General features: G+C 45.7%; 2 protein-coding genes across 4 annotated transcripts; both read right to left on the reverse strand.

Moving 5' to 3' along the window:
* Window positions 1-3,208: 3,208 nt before the first annotated feature.
* GNG10 (G protein subunit gamma 10) lies at window positions 3,209-6,952 on the reverse strand. The gene is given in 3 exon segments (XM_037373621.1): window positions 3,209-3,262; window positions 3,265-3,337; window positions 6,646-6,952. Coding segments are annotated over 3 exon segments (204 nt in total). The 5' UTR covers window positions 6,727-6,952; the 3' UTR covers window positions 3,209-3,212.
* Window positions 6,953-9,927: 2,975 nt separating this feature from the next.
* On the reverse strand, window positions 9,928-17,638 carry DNAJC25 (DnaJ heat shock protein family (Hsp40) member C25). Of its 3 annotated transcripts, XR_005101913.1 has the most exons (5): window positions 17,317-17,638; window positions 15,750-15,902; window positions 13,593-14,063; window positions 11,104-12,476; window positions 10,884-10,964 (listed from the first exon to the last, which is right to left on the reverse strand). XR_005101913.1 is itself a non-coding variant. In XM_037373620.1 (4 exons), exons 1-4 carry the CDS (start codon window positions 17,623-17,625, stop codon window positions 10,842-10,844), a joined length of 657 nt encoding a protein of 218 aa, XP_037229517.1. In that variant the 5' UTR covers window positions 17,626-17,638; the 3' UTR covers window positions 9,928-10,841. The 3 variants fall into 3 exon arrangements, 2 of the variants coding, with proteins under 2 accessions (XP_037229517.1, XP_037229516.1); XM_037373620.1 differs by lacking the exon at window positions 11,104-12,476 and having other exon boundaries at window positions 9,928-10,964; window positions 13,593-13,664; XM_037373619.1 differs by lacking the exon at window positions 11,104-12,476 and having other exon boundaries at window positions 9,928-10,964.
* Window positions 17,639-18,321: the final 683 nt, after the last annotated feature.

Raw genomic sequence — 18,321 nt, forward strand, 5'->3', positions numbered from 1 at the left:
CCTCCCTGACTCAAGCACTCTCACCTCAATCTGAGCCTCAGATCACCCCTCTGCAAGGAAGAATAACCACGCTTCCTCTAGATTTCCACAGTGACTGCATGTGTCGAGTACTAAAACAAAAACTGCCCTATTCAAATAGCCTACAATGAAAGGAAGCCACATGCAAAAAAGAGCCCTTAAGGACAGACATTCTCTTCTGTATTTAGAGGCACAATACATATTGGCAGGGTTATGATTCTCATTCTGGTGTTTTCCTGCAGGACAGCAGCATGAAAATCTTTTTACAAAGACTGAACTGCCTGGATGACACTCATTACACCATTGCAGTTAACGTTAATGAAAATTAAATACTTAGATTGGAAAGTTCTTCCTTCTATTTTCAGAACATTTAAGTGAGCCTGGCAACATTGTTACTCATTACCAAAAAAAAAATGGTAAATAGCTATCAATAGGTTTGTTCTATTAATAAAACTCACTTCCTAAAAATCCAACAATCTTCCCAAAAAGCCAATGGCTTGAGGCCTCTCCTCCCACTGCAGAATCAAAGCATCCTCTTCCTTAAAATATCTGCTCTTTATTACAATTTAAAAATTAGTTCAAAGCCAGCAGGGAAAGGAATTTTTATTTCCAAATTTCTAAAAGATTAATACAAACAATAGAAAGTAGACAAAATTAAAAACCTATTAAAAAAGTTAAGTCATCCTTGTAAAAGTGCTCTATAAAAAACTGAAAGCAAATGACCAAGCACATTTTAGTAAGTTTTGTGTAATGCAAACCTTAACAATTATGCATGCAACTATCTTTGGGTGTTCATGAATTTTTAGTGTCTGGTCAGATTTTAAGCACGTCAAGGAAATTCCACCGTGGCAGTACCTTTACAAATACAAATTAGGAGAAGTATTATGGATTAGAAGTCTTGTAAGAAACTTGTCTTAGGAATCAAGCCTGTGCCACACACTATGTCCAGCACTTTCTAGTACGTGTTATCTATGGAGTTAGATACACTAGGGGTGGGTGGGGGGCGGGGGGGGGAAGTAGTTGCTTCCAGGTCTTGCTTACAGAAGCAAAATGTCCCCTAAGAACACTACTTCAGTACTAACAACACTTAGTTTTATGCTTTTAATGATTCACTTTCTGGGTGTTTTATTTTGGAAAAAACAAATAGTTTTTACTATCGTTCCAGTGTAACAGTTTACCAAGATAGGAGTAAATAATTTGATAAAAATTCATGTGTTTTTCTTTTCTAAAATGTAAACTTCCCAACTAATACTTGTATAGTTAGCATAGTGTAGTAACAATGGTGACGATTATTAAAAGAGTTATATTAAAAAACTTTAAGAATATTAGCAAAAGATAGTGAAGTACAGATATGGAACAAACACATAAATATCTAGGAGACAGCCACATAAAAGTCAGGACACAGAGAGTGTGAAGGAAAGGCAGTTGTTATTCATGTCATGCTTGAAGGCCGCTCTCTGATGATCTTCCCTGTAAGAGGAGAAAAAGGCTTATTAAATGCTGTCTTCCTAAGGTGATAGATTTCTCTTATAAATTATAATACAAATCTCCTTTGCACTGAGAAAAAATGAACAGCCACTTTTCTTTGTTGGATGTTGCAACCTTGAATACTATATAATTTTTAATTGGCTTTTTGAGTTTGCTGTCTTTTTTTTGATCCTAAGATGACTAAGTAATAATAAACTAGATAATTGATTTATCAGCAAAAGATGACTAAATGGCATTTCAGGCTGACCTATGCAGTTCTAAAAGTACCATAAATTAACCATCAAACTAATTTCAGAAAATATTTTGTGTCTTGTCTGGATGACGCAATCAAACTTGAATCCTAGAAATACATACATACACAAACAGATACTCAAAAAAAAGAAAAAGTAGAGAGGCTGCTTCAATAACAGAACACCACATGCAACAGTCACTATAAATTTTATCTTATTTGCAGGAAGAATTAAGGGTTGCAACTAAATTAAGAAAATATTCTGCTTGTGCTTCCCCTTCCTGCCTCAAAGTTTTTCCAGAAGAGGACTCATGCTCAGTTGTTCTCTCTCATCAAGTTCAACCATGTTTTGTCAAAACCTATGTAGCCACAATCAAAACCACGCTTTTTGATGAGGCACAAGCACAGCTGCAAGCTCAGGAACCCTGGTGGCAAGAAGGGGAAGATTTTACAAGTACTTTACATTCTTGTTTAAATTCTGCCCTTAGAGATAACATCATTTTCACTTTGATAGCACTCTCAAAGAAAGAACAGAATTTAGTGGTTCTTCCTCTCTCTCTAGTTTTTTCAGCTCTTTAGCAGGAACCATTTTTTTTTTTCTTCCAAAGAAAAGTAACCCCTTCTGAACATCCTACTTTCACATTTGTTTGTCATGCTGAAGAACTAAGATTTTACAGCAAAAGTTATGGTGTGATCCTGCCTAGGACTACCACTACACATGGCCTTTCTTCCTCCTGCTGCAACCACTGGTATCTGTGTGACAAGACGGGAGAGCTAAGAATGGGAATCATGGAATTGAATCCCAAAGATCTGCAAGGGCTGGACAGTCACCCTGCCAGCCTGCAGGTGTTACTCAGTTACAACCAATGCAGAGCACTATGGCAGACAAGCATTTAGGGAGCATCTCATCCTTTAGACCTGTGATGAAAAAGGTACTGAAGGATGTGATTACAGATTGCCTCAGCTCCTCTCTTGCTTCCACCGCTTTTGGTGCTGTACCAACAGTAAAACCAGAAAAAGCCTAAGCACAAACAAAGCCAAATCAACTGCAATCTGACATCGAAGACAAAATGTATTTTAACGATGTTCATGTTTAGGCTGTGAGTTAGTTATCAGAACCCATGCAACTCACACAGTTTTGTCTTACTTCAAGCTGGCTATATAACTGGGTTTTATGTCTATGTCAAACACAGTTGTGTGTTACAATTTTTATTATTTTGGATGCTGCTAATGACCCTAGAGCTGCTTGAACAGAAAAACCAACCAAACAAAAACCTCTAACCCATAAACAAAACACCTCTACAAAGAGCTGTAGGAAAGAGACATGCTTCAATTGCCACACCTAAAAGAAACAGGCAAAGTCTTCTGCCAAGAGCTAGGTATTCAAATGGCTGTCACCATGTGCCCTTGTGCCTCCTAGGGCTTGAGTTTAAAATCAGAGTCATTACTGTGGTATCTGTGACTTTATTACCTGATTTCAGAGTAGAGCACAGGATCGGGGTTCTCGAAAGGGATTGCTCCCTGCAGAACCCCGACAAGCAAGGCATCTTTGCAGGCATTTTGCATACAGTACTGCTGGAGTTCGGCAGCTGCCTGAGAGACCTGCAAAAAGAAAAAATAAATCCAGAGAGGAAACTAATTAATTCACAAGCATTTATTAGGCATTTCCTCTTCAAGAACCATTATCAAACAGCTGGAGAGCAGCCAAGTCAGCTCGCATTCTGAAACACCAAGACACACATTTACAAAGCTCCAACAAAACATGCACAAAATGCCATGTCAGCGACGAGCCAGAGAAGTGCAGAGGACTGAGACGCAAGTGCAATGGAATCTGTCCCCATCAAAATGCACAGGACCATGACTACAACATTTTCCAGTCTGCTGTACTGCTTTCAGGTTTCTATTTGAACTCCAATATCCTCAAATCATTTATAAAAAGGAGTTTAATTTCCAAACTGCTAAGCAACACAGAGCATAGTAAGGAATGAAAGCAAAAAGATGACTATGAAAAGCTTTTTAAGGCCAAATCGCCACCTTTGCCTCGCAGCGAAGTGAGAGCTTCACATCCACACTCTGGTCCCCAAAAAGGACAGCCCAGGGCTGCAGAACAAGCCCAGGAACCCAAAGGCAAGATGCCTCCAGCACTGAACTCCTCCGCTCTCCCTGTGGATGGCAAGTCAGTCATGTGCTTGTATTTTTGAAGGAAAACATAGTGGAATTCCCAATTTCTCAGACACACATTGGTAACAGCTACAGGAACTGTGAAAATCCATGCTGTCTGCTACACTTCTTTTTATAAAAGGAAACACCAGGCATATTGGTGGGAATTCAAGTTCCCCCGTGACCTCACCTCTGACTTCGTTACAGGGCTCCTGAAATACTGATTTTTCTTCCTACACAACTTTGCAATGCTGCCAGTGGAGGAACAAGACAAAAGCCGGAAGGACCATCCATGCTTCCCAGCCTCCTGATTAAAGGAGCTACCTAGAACCCCCATGGGATTTTGGTTCTGGGCCATCCCATCTAGCAGCATCTGGAAGTGCATGGGAAATCTCGCATGCTTTCATTTGCTATTTTACTGCTGTCCTGTTCACTGCCTCCCAGCTCTCCTCCAGGACACTCATCCTAGTAACTGCCTGAATTTATCAGCAGCTGTCAGCATTTCAGGGAGTTAAGAGTTTTTCTGTGTTTTCCCACAGCCTCCCAGGTTCTCCTGAGTGGACTACATGGAGAAACATCTGCACCAAGGACCCCTGCTAGTCAAAGAGCTGCATCACCCCTCCCTTCCTTGAGAAGAACATGTTTCTGGAAGCTTGCAAAGGTCTCCTGCCCTGCCTAGCCTCTTGGACCCACTGCAGCTGTAGCACCCTTTGCCTCAACCACAGTGCCAACCCCTTGCTGGTACCCAGCTACGCACCACACAGCTTTCAGGCAGACATAATGCTACCAGGCCAAGGCTGCATGGAAAATGAGCAGAGAGCAATCAGGGCACAGACTGGTCTATATGCACAGCAGAGTAAGTAGTTCCTCACTGCATCTCCCTTGTACTTTGCTGCTGAACTTTCCAACATGTACTCAGTTACGCATATCCTGGTGCTCCTGGAAAGCTACAGATCTGTTTTTTGGCATCTGTATTAGAATTATCTGTATAGCAGCAGACTGCTGTTTCAGGACAGATCTGCCTATTCTTAGCCCTACCTGTGCCCCTCTAACACTCTTTGTTCCTCTAGTTCACACAGAAAGTACAAGGGTTCCTGCTGTATTTCATCACAGGACAAACACACTCGCTGTGACAGCCTCCTGTGTGCAAGATGTCTGTGGGTACTTCTTTCCTACTTGGTTTCCTCTTTCTGAAAATATTGTTCCTGTCTGCTTTTTCAGCTGGCAGTGTAAACAAAACCACCATCGGAACTCTGTAGTATGGGATGTATGTATTTTTAAAAATCCTTTCATATCCAGTTCCGTCTGAAAACACACTGTCTATTCAAAGCCAAAACAATGTTTTCTCCTACCTCAGTGCCTGCTAAAACTGATACAAAAGGGTTTTCTTCAGCTGAATACATTCCTTACTGGTTTTACACTGCATGTCAAGAAACCCAGATTACACCTTTTACAGGACACGTTTTTAATCATTCATTATTTCTCCTGTGAAAAAGACCTGAACAGGTTCCTAGAACAGCAGACCTGGAAAGAGACTGTGACACACAATGCTGCAAGAAAGACGAGACTTGAGGTCTCATCAGGTCCAAGTCCAGCTCCAGGATATGTTACTGCTACAAAGCAACCCCCAATAAACTACGAACCATATTTTTTAGACCTCCTCCCCACCCACAAAAAAGAGCAGGGAGAAGGTATAAGCCCCGAAATGAGCAGGAACAGAGATCCAGGCTACCATTGGTGGTATAAACAGAAATATTTGGTCAATCGTTTCTGCGTTAAAATTATATCCCCCTTTCCAGAACAGCCTACATTTCTACTCTGCATGGTGCCGTTTCTCACAGATTCCCACACATCACTGCAGTGATACACTGCAGCCACTCCCCGTGGATCAAACATCTGCTGATTCAGTATTTGCTAAAAAAACCTTAGTAACATTAATGAATCAATCGGGATGACATCCAAAAGCCACAGTGGTTTCACCCTGCAATGGGGCACTTCAAAATTTCACCAACCCCGGGCAGGAACAATGAGAAAAGGTATTCTAAATTATTTTTGTAACAATTAGCTAAGTTCCTGCAGCTCAATATACTGGCACTGTCGTCAGGCTGAGGAAGCTCGTGTTTTGTGACTGGCCAGAGAAAGATGGTGGATGTGTGGAAGTGATGAGAGAAGAGGAAAATGTAGGCCACAAATTAATTTGACCTTCGTCACTTGACAGCCTATGCTGGATTTAGTGCGTGGCTGGAAAGTGCTGTTTGCGCAGAGCAGCTGCGGAGACACGCGCACAGGCGCCTGCTGGGAACCAAGAGCTGCCCCGCGCAGGTCTGCAGGGTGAGCGGGGCCTGCCAGAAGGGGACAAAACCCCACCCCGAAGCTCAGGAGCTGGCAGATGCCAGGGCCGCCCCTTGTCTGCAGGCCGGCAAGCAGGAGGCTCATGCAGGCGGAGAAGCCGCCTGCCCGCCCCCGCCCGCACACGCAGACCCGGCCGGTGCTCCGCGGCGGGGCCGCGTGCTGGCGCAGCTGAGGGACCGTCCCCACTGCCGCGCCTGCCTCCGTAGGATCAGCGAGGCGCCGCTGCATTATTTATCACGGCTCCTGCCACCAGGGAACGGCACTGGCTCCCGCGCGCCGGCAGCCGCGGCTCGGAGCCCCCAGCGCACACGCACCCCCCGCCCCTCCCGCAGGGCGGGCGCCGCGGACGCGCAAGGAGGACACGGCAGGGCCAGCTCGGCCCCCCGCGCCGGGCTCACCTTGATCCGCTCCACGGCCGCCTCCAGCTTCAGCTGCTCCACCAGCCGCTGCATGGTGCTCAGGCTGCCGCCCGACGACATCCCGAGGCCGCGGAGGGAGGGAGGCAGGGAGACAGGCCGGGCCGGGCCGGGCCGGGCTGGGCTGGGCTGGGCTGGGCTCGGCGCGGCTCCCTCCGCCGCCGCGGAGCCGCCCCGGAGAGAGGCCGGGGCCGGGGCTGGGACCGCGCCGCCCTGAGCAGCACCGGCACCGCCCCGCACGCGGCACAGCCCCGGCTCCGCCCAGCACTGCCCCGCACGGCACCGCCCCGCCCTGGCTCCGCCCAGCACTGCCCCGCCCCGCCCCGGCTCCGCCCAGCACTGCCCCGCCCCGGCTCCGCCCCGCGCCACACCCGGCACCCCCCCCCAACACCGCCCCGCCCCACCGGCCACGCCCTGGCGCAGGGCCCCGGCAGCCGCCCTGGCTGGGGGTTCCGGCTGCTCCGGGGCCAGAAAATCTCGTTGGCTGAAATAGGGCAGGAAAGGAAAAAAAAAAAAAAAAAAAAAAAAAGAGGAAGAAGAGGAAAAAAGGAAGGGGGGGGAAGGGAAGGGAGGAGGGTTAAAAATAAAAAAAAGGGAGGAAGAGGGAGAAAAAAATAAAAAAAATGTGGGCGATAGCAAGTGAGGGGATAAAAAAATCGAAAAGGGAGTTCTAAATGGCCTGCAGAGGTTCGACAGAAAGTGCGCTCTGGCCCAGGCAGCTGTCAGGCTCAAACTGCCCCGCTGCCAGCATTGCTGCGTCCCCCCGCACTGTCCGTGGCTGTCTCGCTAGGGACTGTAAGCCCCTTTGGGGTCCCTTCGCCTTCTGGCAGGGCTCTGCCAGCCATCGGTTTGCCAGGCTGTTAAAAAGTGGGATGAAGCTCATCGCCTCAAACGATTGCTCTGAACACAGAGGCAGCCGCCGCAGATGCTCCAGCCTCAGCCAAAGCTCGGCAAGGTCATGGAAGAGACCCGCGCTGAGCGTGAAAGGCCCTGGCTCCAAATACGTTTTGCATATTGACTGAAACATATAGTTTCACCTTAGATACACTATATATTTGAAAGTACATACATGTTAACAAATACAGTTCTTTGAAAAGAGTTGATGGGCCCGTAACGCGGTTCCTCTCCAAGACCCTGTTACCTTGCCACGCTTTTCCACACGAAGATCTCACCGCTACCCAGTACCAGCAACACTTGTTCATGCAAACACTTCTCTCTCGTCACTTCAATGTAGACTTTACTAGGTACAGCATTGTAACTGTCAGCAGTCTCATTCCTGGGTTTTTTTTCCTATGTAATTGCTTTGTCAACTTTATTTCCAAGACAAAATAGGACCTGAAAACTTATTTCCAGCAGACAGACATGACGTAGAAGTACAATGAGATGTTAGGCTAGGAATGGTCAGTAGGCTCAGCTAATGAGGTGTCACTGCAACGCTGCTAGCTTTGTAAAGACACGAGTTTTTTCCATCCTTTGTCAGAGAGATGCGACTGCAGTGTCACTGCCCAGCACATTTTTGCTGCAGCCCACGAATTTATGCCTGTGCCTAATTATTTTCAGAGGACTCATATGTTAAGAATAGCTCGTTTTGAGCAGGTTGTACAATACCTGCTGACTCTCCCTTTTCCACTGACTCGGTACCAGGCCACAGTTTAAAAGACAAAGACACCATTGCTGCTGAAAGACACTGTTCTGTCCTCCCCAGGGACCGCCCCTCCATTGCACCAATTTCCTGCCACAGTGTCAGGTCAAGAAGTTAAACTTAATTAGAACTAACCCAGGCAAAAAGGGAAAACAGGTCTGTGTTTTGACTTCTTATTTGCATAACCCAAACACTTGGCTTGGAAGGGAAAGGATGGAGCAAAATGAGGCACAAGGGCAAACGCAGCAGAGCCGTTAGCCTGTGAGAAATGTGACTGCAGGTTTGGATCCTCCTGCATGCACTTGACTGGTTCCTTTCCAGACATAACTGTCTCGCCTAATAACCAGTACCATTTCACTTGTGCTTACCTTTATTCCCTTTGTTTCTATTACAGCAACTTCAGTCTTCCCCCCTCCACTTTTACAGGAGGCTGGCTGTCTTGGGGGATGAAGCAGCAATATACCCAAGCTGTGAGTCTCGCAATACGTGAACATTTTGCACTGTCCCTGCCACACCACTAGTGTCCCCAAACCTACTTCAGGAAAGTAAGTACAGCTTATGCAAGATATATTCTTTAACAAGTCTTAGATTTGAATTGACCGTTAAATATGAGGTGAATTAAGTTTATTAATTCATCTCACACAGCAGAGATGAAGGACAGATCTAGCAGTTACTCTTCAACTTTACTAATGCACACAGATGTAAGTAATTTAGCATAATACTTCTAACAGACTTTTGCATGTGTATTATTTTAAACAGAAAAATGAGACATTCCAAGAACTAGTAAAAGCTAACCAGAAGGGGCTTAGGAATAGAAACTCCTCCTTCAAAGAATGAGGACAGGTCACCTTTGCAGCATCAGAAACATCCTGCTTCAAATATTAATCAAAAAGTATTTTAAAACTTTTAAAACATCTCCTCTTCCCCTTAAGCAGGCCAAGTTCGTACTGTCAGTTTCTCTTGTAGAAACCTCCCACCCAGATGGGCCACAGATGAGCTTCTATGGAACAATCAAAGTGTTTTGTCCATCTGCCACCCCTCAGCATCCCCAGTCTTTGTGGACTCCAAATTCTGTGCTGTGGCTGATGTTCTTTCACTGCTCTCACAGAAGCTTAAAAAAACCCACTCATTGACTATTTAGCAAGGGGCTGTCCGTGGCAAGAGTTCGCAGCTGTGCCCAGTGGTATTTCATATGCCATCTTTACTTGAATGGGCTCACGGCACAGCAACAACAGTCCCTGGCTCACTGAAGGCCAAAGAACTGTCAAGGGACAGTTTAAAAACCACAACCTAGGAATTCATGGTTTAGAAGACTGATGAAATAGGAGTTTTAGATTATTTTCGTTATTACCGGCTTTGGCAGGAATAGTAAGTTCAAGAGCTTTTCTCCCAGAATGATCTCAACAGGAGCCAAGCTAACCTGGTACCATTTTCAGTAGAAACACTTTTGAGGAACTTGTTTTTACAGATGTGATAAATGACAAAGCAGCCCAAACTGGCTACACTCCCCACCTGTCACCTCCCCAGTAGAATTCCTGAATAGAAATACGGTAACAGAATCCCTTTTACCAGAAAATCATGGAAACTCTGACCTGGGCTGAGTTACAGAGGAAACCACATCATGGTGTTGTGCATTATTTATTCCAAGTACTCTGAGGTCTGATCAGAAGAGATAAACACAAAGAATACTTTAGATTTAGAAGTTAAAATAAATTCAGTGTGTATATTATATAAACTTTTTATTTACATAAGGCATCAAAATTGCCCTTTTTAACAAAAGGGTCATTTTCCCTTTTACCAATACTTTGGTGAAAGAAATGTCACATTTAGTAGATTAATACTCACTGGTATACTTGTTCTGAACAAGCAGGTACAATCCAACACACAAGACGAAAACCCAAACGCAAAAGATCTACACATACTACTTCATTAATTACTCTGTAAAACAAAGAATTAAGGCTTATTTGCATCACAATGATGATCAACCATGCATCATTTATTCCCACAAAAAATAAAATTAATTTCCAACCGCAGCAGAAATAGCAAAAGAAGTCTGGTATAATCCCCATATTGTCTACATCAAAAAACATTTTGGCATCTTAGACATTAGATTGAAAAGTAGGGAGGAAGAGAGAGGGGAAAACAGAAAATGGCCCTTGCTCAAGTGTCCATGTGCAGGAACGCTTCAGTTTAGAAGGGAGAACCGGGACATTCAAGGACTGATCTAGAAATATTTTCAGAAAGACTAAAGTTACAGTTCCACTGATCATGAATATGAAATATGTAGAGAAAATAATTGTTTGGAATAATGAATTCCACACCGAGATCCCCAAGTAAGTGGCATATGTACATTTAGCTGAGCCTGTTTAATAGGTCTGATTTATAAAAATGGTAAACCTGTATTATTTTTTGGCCTGATTTAATAATTCCTGAGTTTTAGATCACTGCTGAGCCACAGCAGACAAAACTCTGAATGATGTAGTGAAAAGTTTTGCAAATCACTTTCAATATCAGCACACACTTTGTTCAGCAACTTTCAATCATCAATAAAAGTCAGTCTTCCAGGTCCTTCATTCTTCATCCACCGCCGATACCTCTTCCATCGGGGATCCATGGCCATCTTCTTCTTTAACTCCTCCTCTTGTTCTCGTTTATAGATCTGACAGACAGATGAAAGTTTTTAATAAGGCTGAAGAAACAGTTAAGTGAACCTCAAGGGGGACATGAAGCATTCATAGTTCAACCATTCACCAGCTTATTGTTTTTACACAAGACTGAACTGCAACATAGAAGCAGACCTTGGCCAACAAAGCGTAGGAGTATCTTCAACGGAGGAGCCTACTGGCTGTGGTCGAGATGCTCTGCATTCTGCTGAAAGCAGAATTATCTCTTTGTAAGATGTTGCTGCAAGCTCCACAACTTTTTCTGCTAAAAGAACTAGACGCTCATGCATTCAACAAAGTAAGATTTACAGTAAAGAACCGCTAATGCTCAGAATAGCTTCCCCGCACACATACTGTTCAATGCAGTTGTTCAGCTCCTCACTTAAGTTGTTTTCCTCTTTCAAAGTCATCACCTAGACAAAATACTGCTACAGAACTTTTTATTCCTAATTAAGTTTCTCAACTAAGTATCTCTACATTAGTTATTCAGGGCACCAAATGACAAGTAACTACATTCTGTCAAGAAATGGTGTTGTCTTAATGAAATCTACAATTATCAGCAGAGTTAAATATCTAAAAAAAGCAACTGTATCTGCAGTTTTAGTCTGGAAGGCAGTTTACATAATACAGCCAGTGTAAATCTCAACACCGTACAGGTTTAAGTCATCTCAGCATCATCTGACTTCTTCCAAGAAGGGAATTAAATCTAAGGTTCTGCTAAGCATGAACAAGATTTTAAAAATACTATAGATGGCTTTATAAATACACCGCTCAATGTTCAGTGATCATACAGGTTTTAGGAGTCATTAGGAAGGTAACAGGGTAGGGTGGGGGGTGGCAGAATATTGTGGAGCTTCATGATGTACATGTGTATTGAATTCTTGGTCCTTCCCATGCTAAAAGGACATTAGAAAACTAATTAACATGCAAATAGGCACCTCTAATGATCAAAGAACAAAGAAGCTTTTGGGGAGAAACACCTAAACATATTTTTCAGCTTAGAAAACACATAGTTAAGTTTCAAGTAAGGATATGGAAGTGGTACACAGGAGCACAGGCAGCACAAGGAAAGAGAATAAAGTATAATTATTCCCCACCTCCAATAATGCAAGAACACACAGGTGTCTGGGTGGCTTCAAAAACCCCCAACCTATCTTCTACATGTATTGTTGAACTCATGACCAGATGGCACAGCAGACAATGGAAGTTTTAATGCATTCAAGGAGTGACTAGGTAAGTTTATTAAAGGAAAACTCACTAAAGCAATTACCTACAAAGATACCACTTCCTTTTCAGGATGTCCCAAAGCCGCTAATTATACTGGATAAATATTGCTATATAGGTGCAAATTTCATGTATTCTTCACTAAAAATCAACTGCTGACCACCCCAGGAGATGCGTTTGGGCTAAACAGACTTCACTTCTGGCAAACACAGCTCCTTCATATTCAGTGACCAAAACATCAGTAGTTAGAAACAGTAAGGAATCCAAATCATGTCATTTTTTCTCTACAAAAAAAAGAAATTCACTCTATCCTACTTTTTCCATATAACACCTGCTTTGACTAGTAACATTACTCCATCTTTGGACTTCCAGACTCTTTTCTAGCAAACCCATCATAATTTAACATGTGTATGTACCTGTTGGCTACCCCTTTCCTCACATTAGCATGAATTTTACTATATTCCTTTACAAGCTTCTAGATTAATCCACCCCTGCCTACTTTTAAAGCAGCATTCTCCTATCTTCAGTGGTCTGCCAGCAGCAAAGGCAGTCCTGCCACCATTCCATTTCTTTTTACAGCATATGCAGAGCAGCAGCAATGTCTCCTCTTCCCCTTAAGCAGGCCAAGTTCGTACTGTCAGTTTCTCTTGTAGAAACCTCCCACCCAGATGGGCCACAGATGAGCTTCTATGGAACAATCAAAGTGTTTTGTCCATCTGCCACCCCTCAGCATCCCCAGTCTTTGTGGACTCCAAATTCTGTGCTGTGGCTGATGTTCTTTCACTGCTCTCACAGAAGCTTAAAAAAACCCACTCATTGACTATTTAGCAAGGGGCTGTCCGTGGCAAGAGTTCGCAGCTGTGCCCAGTGGTATTTCATATGCCATCTTTACTTGAATGGGCTCACGGCACAGCAACAACAGTCCCTGGCTCACTGAAGGCCAAAGAACTGTCAAGGGACAGTTTAAAAACCACAACCTAGGAATTCATGGTTTAGAAGACTGATGAAATAGGAGTTTCAGATGATCCAGGTAATTCTCATTACAAATTCTTACTGTTTGGAGAACAGTCTTCAACCTACTGTAATAACTTTGCCATGTACCACACTGTTATAAGAAAGCCTTTCATCAGATTCAGCTAAATCATGTATGCATAGATGGACGTCCCCTGACCAAGCAAATCTCTTCCTACATCCATGGGCATGGTCAGGAGCTGTTGTCTACCAGACCATGAGAATAAGTCAAAGAAAACACATCAAGTGGTTGTTTAACAGTTTCCAATTTAGAAAGCAACAGCTAAAACTGGAGCATTGCTTCACATAGCCCTGTATCACAAAACAGCTATTTTTACTCTGGAAGTGCTGGATAACAAACATTAGCTTGTTCCACCAGAGCTACCCACCTCATACTTTTCTCGTATCCACAGTCGCCGTTCAAGAAAGGTCTCTTTTTGATGATCTTCTAGGCTGTCAAACTGAGAAGGAGACATTTTCATGTACTTTCGTATGATATACAGCTTCTCTTCCACACCATATTCTTGCCCTTTAATAGAGAAACAATAAATCCACCAACAGTTCCAAACTAAGTATTTGCCCAAGTAAAAAGGAGCAAGAAGGATCTGAAATAGAAGGATATCATGTATCTTGGGCTTCTGATAACCGCCTTTTATATCTATTTTATTTTTAATAATGTCTTTGATGATTTCTTCCTCCTCTTCGCGAATTTCTTCTTTAGAGCGCCTGTTCTTGCCTTTTTCTTTAGTCTTGTTGAGTAAACCTTGTTGCCTGGCAATCTCAGTAGCTTGTATACGGTATTTTGGCACTGTAGCTAGGTAGTTGATAGCTTCGTTGTAACTACTCCACCAGCTGAAGAACTGTAATTAAAGAGTAAAAGTAGAAAACATGTTTTTATACAGACACAATCCTACTTGGAGATTTGCCAGGAAAAAAGAAAATGCTGCTATACAACTCTAACCAAAATCACATTACAGCAAGAGTAAAACCTGAAGGTAAGAGTACTTCCGCAGTATTGCAGAAGCTATAATTATTCCTCCACAGTTCGTAAGGCACCTGGAAAACAGATATATAGATATATATCTCACAGCCATATACAGTGACAAAGAAGGACAAGCAGACACTGTTCAGACCAGTTTTGCTCACAAGAAGATGGTAATCTCCTGAAGGTTAATGCTAGGCTGGTGCTGCCCATTCTCAGAAGCCCCCTTGGATTTATAAATAAAGTAGCTGGTGTGTGAACATTTCAGTATAAAATTTTTACTTGTTTAAAACATTAATTAAACATGACTTAAGAATATGACATCTCATTAGTCTGACAGGATTCACTTTACAAGATTCTCAACATCCCTCTCTAATCTCCAGCTACCCTCTCAATTTCAAGGGGGAAAAAACCCCCAAACCAACCAGAAATACAGTGCCTGGGATGAATGTGTCTTAATGGGACAACTTCTTTAAAAAAGCAGTATTTCACACTGTTCACCAAGACAAAGGGCAGGCATATACACATAATACAACCTTAACAAAGGCCAAAAAGCAGAAAAAACAGAAAGCAAGAGAGGCAGATCAGTTTATACAGGCATCTACACTGAATTTGCAAACATCTGGCAACTGGACTGCAGAAAAGCGATCACCTCCACTTACAGCCAAAACAAGAAATAAGAGGTGAAATGAAACTCTGCCACTGGATGCAAGTCAGAAGAGAAATCAAGTATTTGGCTGCATATGCCACTGGAATTTAATCTTCCAAGCTCTGACATTCTGATCAACACATTTTTGTTTTAACTTCAGATATCCCACTAAAAAGTGAGCTACCTGTACTACAGAATAAGTTGTATCTACATGTCTTAAATTTTTGGAGTACTTTTGATGACATTTTGAACAAGTAAGCTAATGAATCCTAAAGAAAAGAGTTACGCATCTTCTTTCACTTAAGTATTTGTCAGCAATAGCACAAGTTTTCTCATCCAAAACGCAGGCTGTTTTCTTGACCTTGGATCTACCACCTTCAGAGCAAACTTCGCTAAACCCAATTCGCTTCTCTCCTGACTTCACTGTGGTGTTCAAAATACACTGCAATGTAAGATTCACACATTAGTAAACTCCTGATATTCAGTCCTATCATCTGAATTGAGTCTTGAATGTAGTATGTAATTGATCTCTTTTTAAAAAAGTACTTATCCAGCTTGACAAACGGACACATGCTAATTGGGAGCGCTAGTCCTGCTAGCGCTCAGGAACAGGCTATTCTGAGCCTGCCATGAAGAACTTCTTCAGAAAAGCTCCACTGGTCTCCATGAAATATCCTACCGTTAAAAGAAACTAATCTCTACTTTTGTCCAAGGTACCAAGGACAGTCAAAAATCTTGCCCAGTCTATCCTGACTTCAGATTTGTTATGGAGACCACACAGAAGTTTACCAAAGCAGATGGGAAGGGGCCTCCTCATGGCCACTGTTTAATACCTGGCACATCATGAGAGCTGCAGATACTTCCCCTTCCATGCAGAAACTCATTAAGCAGTGTCATGTAAACATGAAATTTTACCTGAAACACGGAGATGGCACACACCATAACAAGAATCACTATTCTGACATCCACTTTAGGTGCCAATCTCCTGCTGTAGTAGTGGTAATAATGCCTGTAATACTCTTCTGGATGATCCAACATGTAGTCATAATCTTTACGTGTTTCTTCATCCTGCAGGATGAGATGAAAAATATGCACAGGTTCAGATTCCTGCTTTCACTTACTCTTGTTATAGCTGTGTTTTACATCTTATTAATGGCCATTCTGCTATAAAATTGGCAATAGCCCAAACGAGTATGAAGTACAGAGAAAAATCTTTGGTCCTTTTCTCATATTCTCAATTAGTTTGTTCTCACATGTATCTGCCATATGGGGTCATATGCATGCACACACTGCACAAAGATCTTTAATACTGAAATAAAGACAGGCAGCTAAAATCTACGTATTTTTAACTTCAGAATGTGAATCCACATGGACCAGAGAATAAATAAGGTTTTCTGATGAAGAACCTATTAAGAGATTGTTTTACAAATGTTTTAGAATTAGCTTACAGGGCTGTGGAATCTATCCAATGGAAGTCTGTTTCAAAATCTCATTGTCCTCAGCTCCTTGGAGTTTTTCTCATTTTCACCCATGTAATTAAGAGATGAGAAATCGAATTTTGTCAGCCTCAACTGCATTCCTTTCCTACCCGCAAAAAAGTTCCCTTTTCTCTCCCTTGTAGCCTTAACGCACTTACAGGTTTCTTTCTGCCGAGTTCCCGAGTTCCACCTTTGCCAAGCCACACATCTGGCCCGATAAGCCTCCTTTATAGATCCCATGCGCTACTGTCACTTTTTTGTTTAATGGTACGCCTCAAAGATAAAGCCAAACTGGCTCGTTTTAAATGCAAAGGCACTTTCAGAAGAACAAATTCTAGCTACAAAGGGATTTTCAGGAAAACTGCATCCTTCCTCCCTGCGGTCTTGGACTGGCTCTTGAAGAAGGTTGGTTTTTCCCCCTCCCTGACTGCTGGAGGGAGGCAAGCCGGCGAAGTGCTGACAAAGGAACGCCAAACCGAAGCTGCAGAGACACGGAGGTGTCAACCCGAGGGGCTCCGACGGTCCTACCGGGGGCAGCCACCGCCGGCCGGGCGCCGGCCGGGCAGGGTCCCCGCGCTGGACCTCCCTCGCCGCGCTCCGGACGCAGCAGACGAGCCGCAGCCGTCGAGCAGAACTCGGAGGGGACCACGGGCCTTCCGGCGCACGTCCCCAGCCGCGGCTCTTCTCCTCGCGGCACACGGCCGCTTCGCTCTCGCCGCCTGTCGCCCCGCAGCCCGCACGCCGAGACGGGCGGTTCCAGCACCGGCAGAGGGGCGGGCAGCACCCGGGCCGGCGCTGGCCCCCGCCCCGCACCTACCCGCCTGGGCGCCGCCTCCGTCCCCGAAACGGGACCGCCGAGGGAAACGGCGGCGCGGGCAGACGCGCGGCCGGGGTCAGGCGCCCCGCCCGCCCGCCCGCCGCGCCCCCCGGCCCGCCGCCGCCCCCCGCCACGGCGCTGTCTCTTACCGGAGCGGCTCCGGCCGCGGCGGCGGTCCCGCTCTCACCTTGAGGGTCTCGTAGGCGGTGGCGATGAGGAGGAACTTCTCGTGCGCCGCCTGCGGGCCGCCGCCGCCCGGCGCCGCCGCTTCTCCGCGGTAGCGGTCGGGGTGGTACTTGCGGGCCAGCTGCCGGTAGGCGCGGGCGATCTCCACCTTGCTGGCCTGCCGGCTGACGCCCAGCACCTCGTAGCAGACGCGCCGCCCGCAGTACAGCCCCTCCGTCAGGCCCCGCGCCGCCCGCGGCAGCACGGCCGCGCACAGCCACAGGCTCAGCAGCCAGCGCCGCCCCGGCCCCGCGCCGCCGCCGGCCGCCATCGCGCTGACGATCGCAGCCGCCCTCCCCCCTCCGCCCCGCCCCGCGGCCCGCCCCGTGCGAAGGCGCCTGCGCGCGGCGGGAGGGGGCGAGGCCGGCGGGCGGGGGGCGGCCTCAGCGCGCGCCGCTGGGGCCCTCTAGCGGCCGCGCGGCACAAAGCGGTCGCGATAGAGCGCGGCCCGCAGCGCGAGAGAAGGCTGCGGTGGCGGTAGAGCCCGGGCTTGACACACCGATCTTGTGCCTGGTTTCTTCCAGCCTGCCCGGCTTGTTCTTCCTTCCAAGGAAGGACCTTCGGAAGCGCCCCCGGGGCTCGCCCTTCCGCTCAGCTCCGCCTGGCAGGGCTCGGCGGGCTTCGCTCTGCTTTGTGCGGTGTTGGATCGGCGGGCTCCACCGGCAGCCCCAGAGGGCATACACGCATCACCCGCGCCGCAACAGCCACGCTAGCAAGCGCCCCTGCTGCTGCTGCCGGGGGGTGTACAAGGGCGCCGGATGCTGTACAGCTGCCCAGGGCGTGTACAGGGGCCCGGGGGATGCACAGCTGGCCAAGGGATGCACAGCTGCTCAGGGGATGCACAGCTGGCCAAGGGCTGTACGGCTAGCCAAGGGATGCACAGCCTTCCAGGGGATGTACAGCTGCCTATAGGGATGCACAGCTGGCCCAGGGCATGCAGAGCTGCCCAGGGGATGCACAGCTGGCC

This window comes from Falco rusticolus, chromosome Z (assembly GCF_015220075.1).
Source record: "Falco rusticolus isolate bFalRus1 chromosome Z, bFalRus1.pri, whole genome shotgun sequence".
NCBI classification, from domain to species: domain Eukaryota; kingdom Metazoa; phylum Chordata; class Aves; order Falconiformes; family Falconidae; genus Falco; species Falco rusticolus.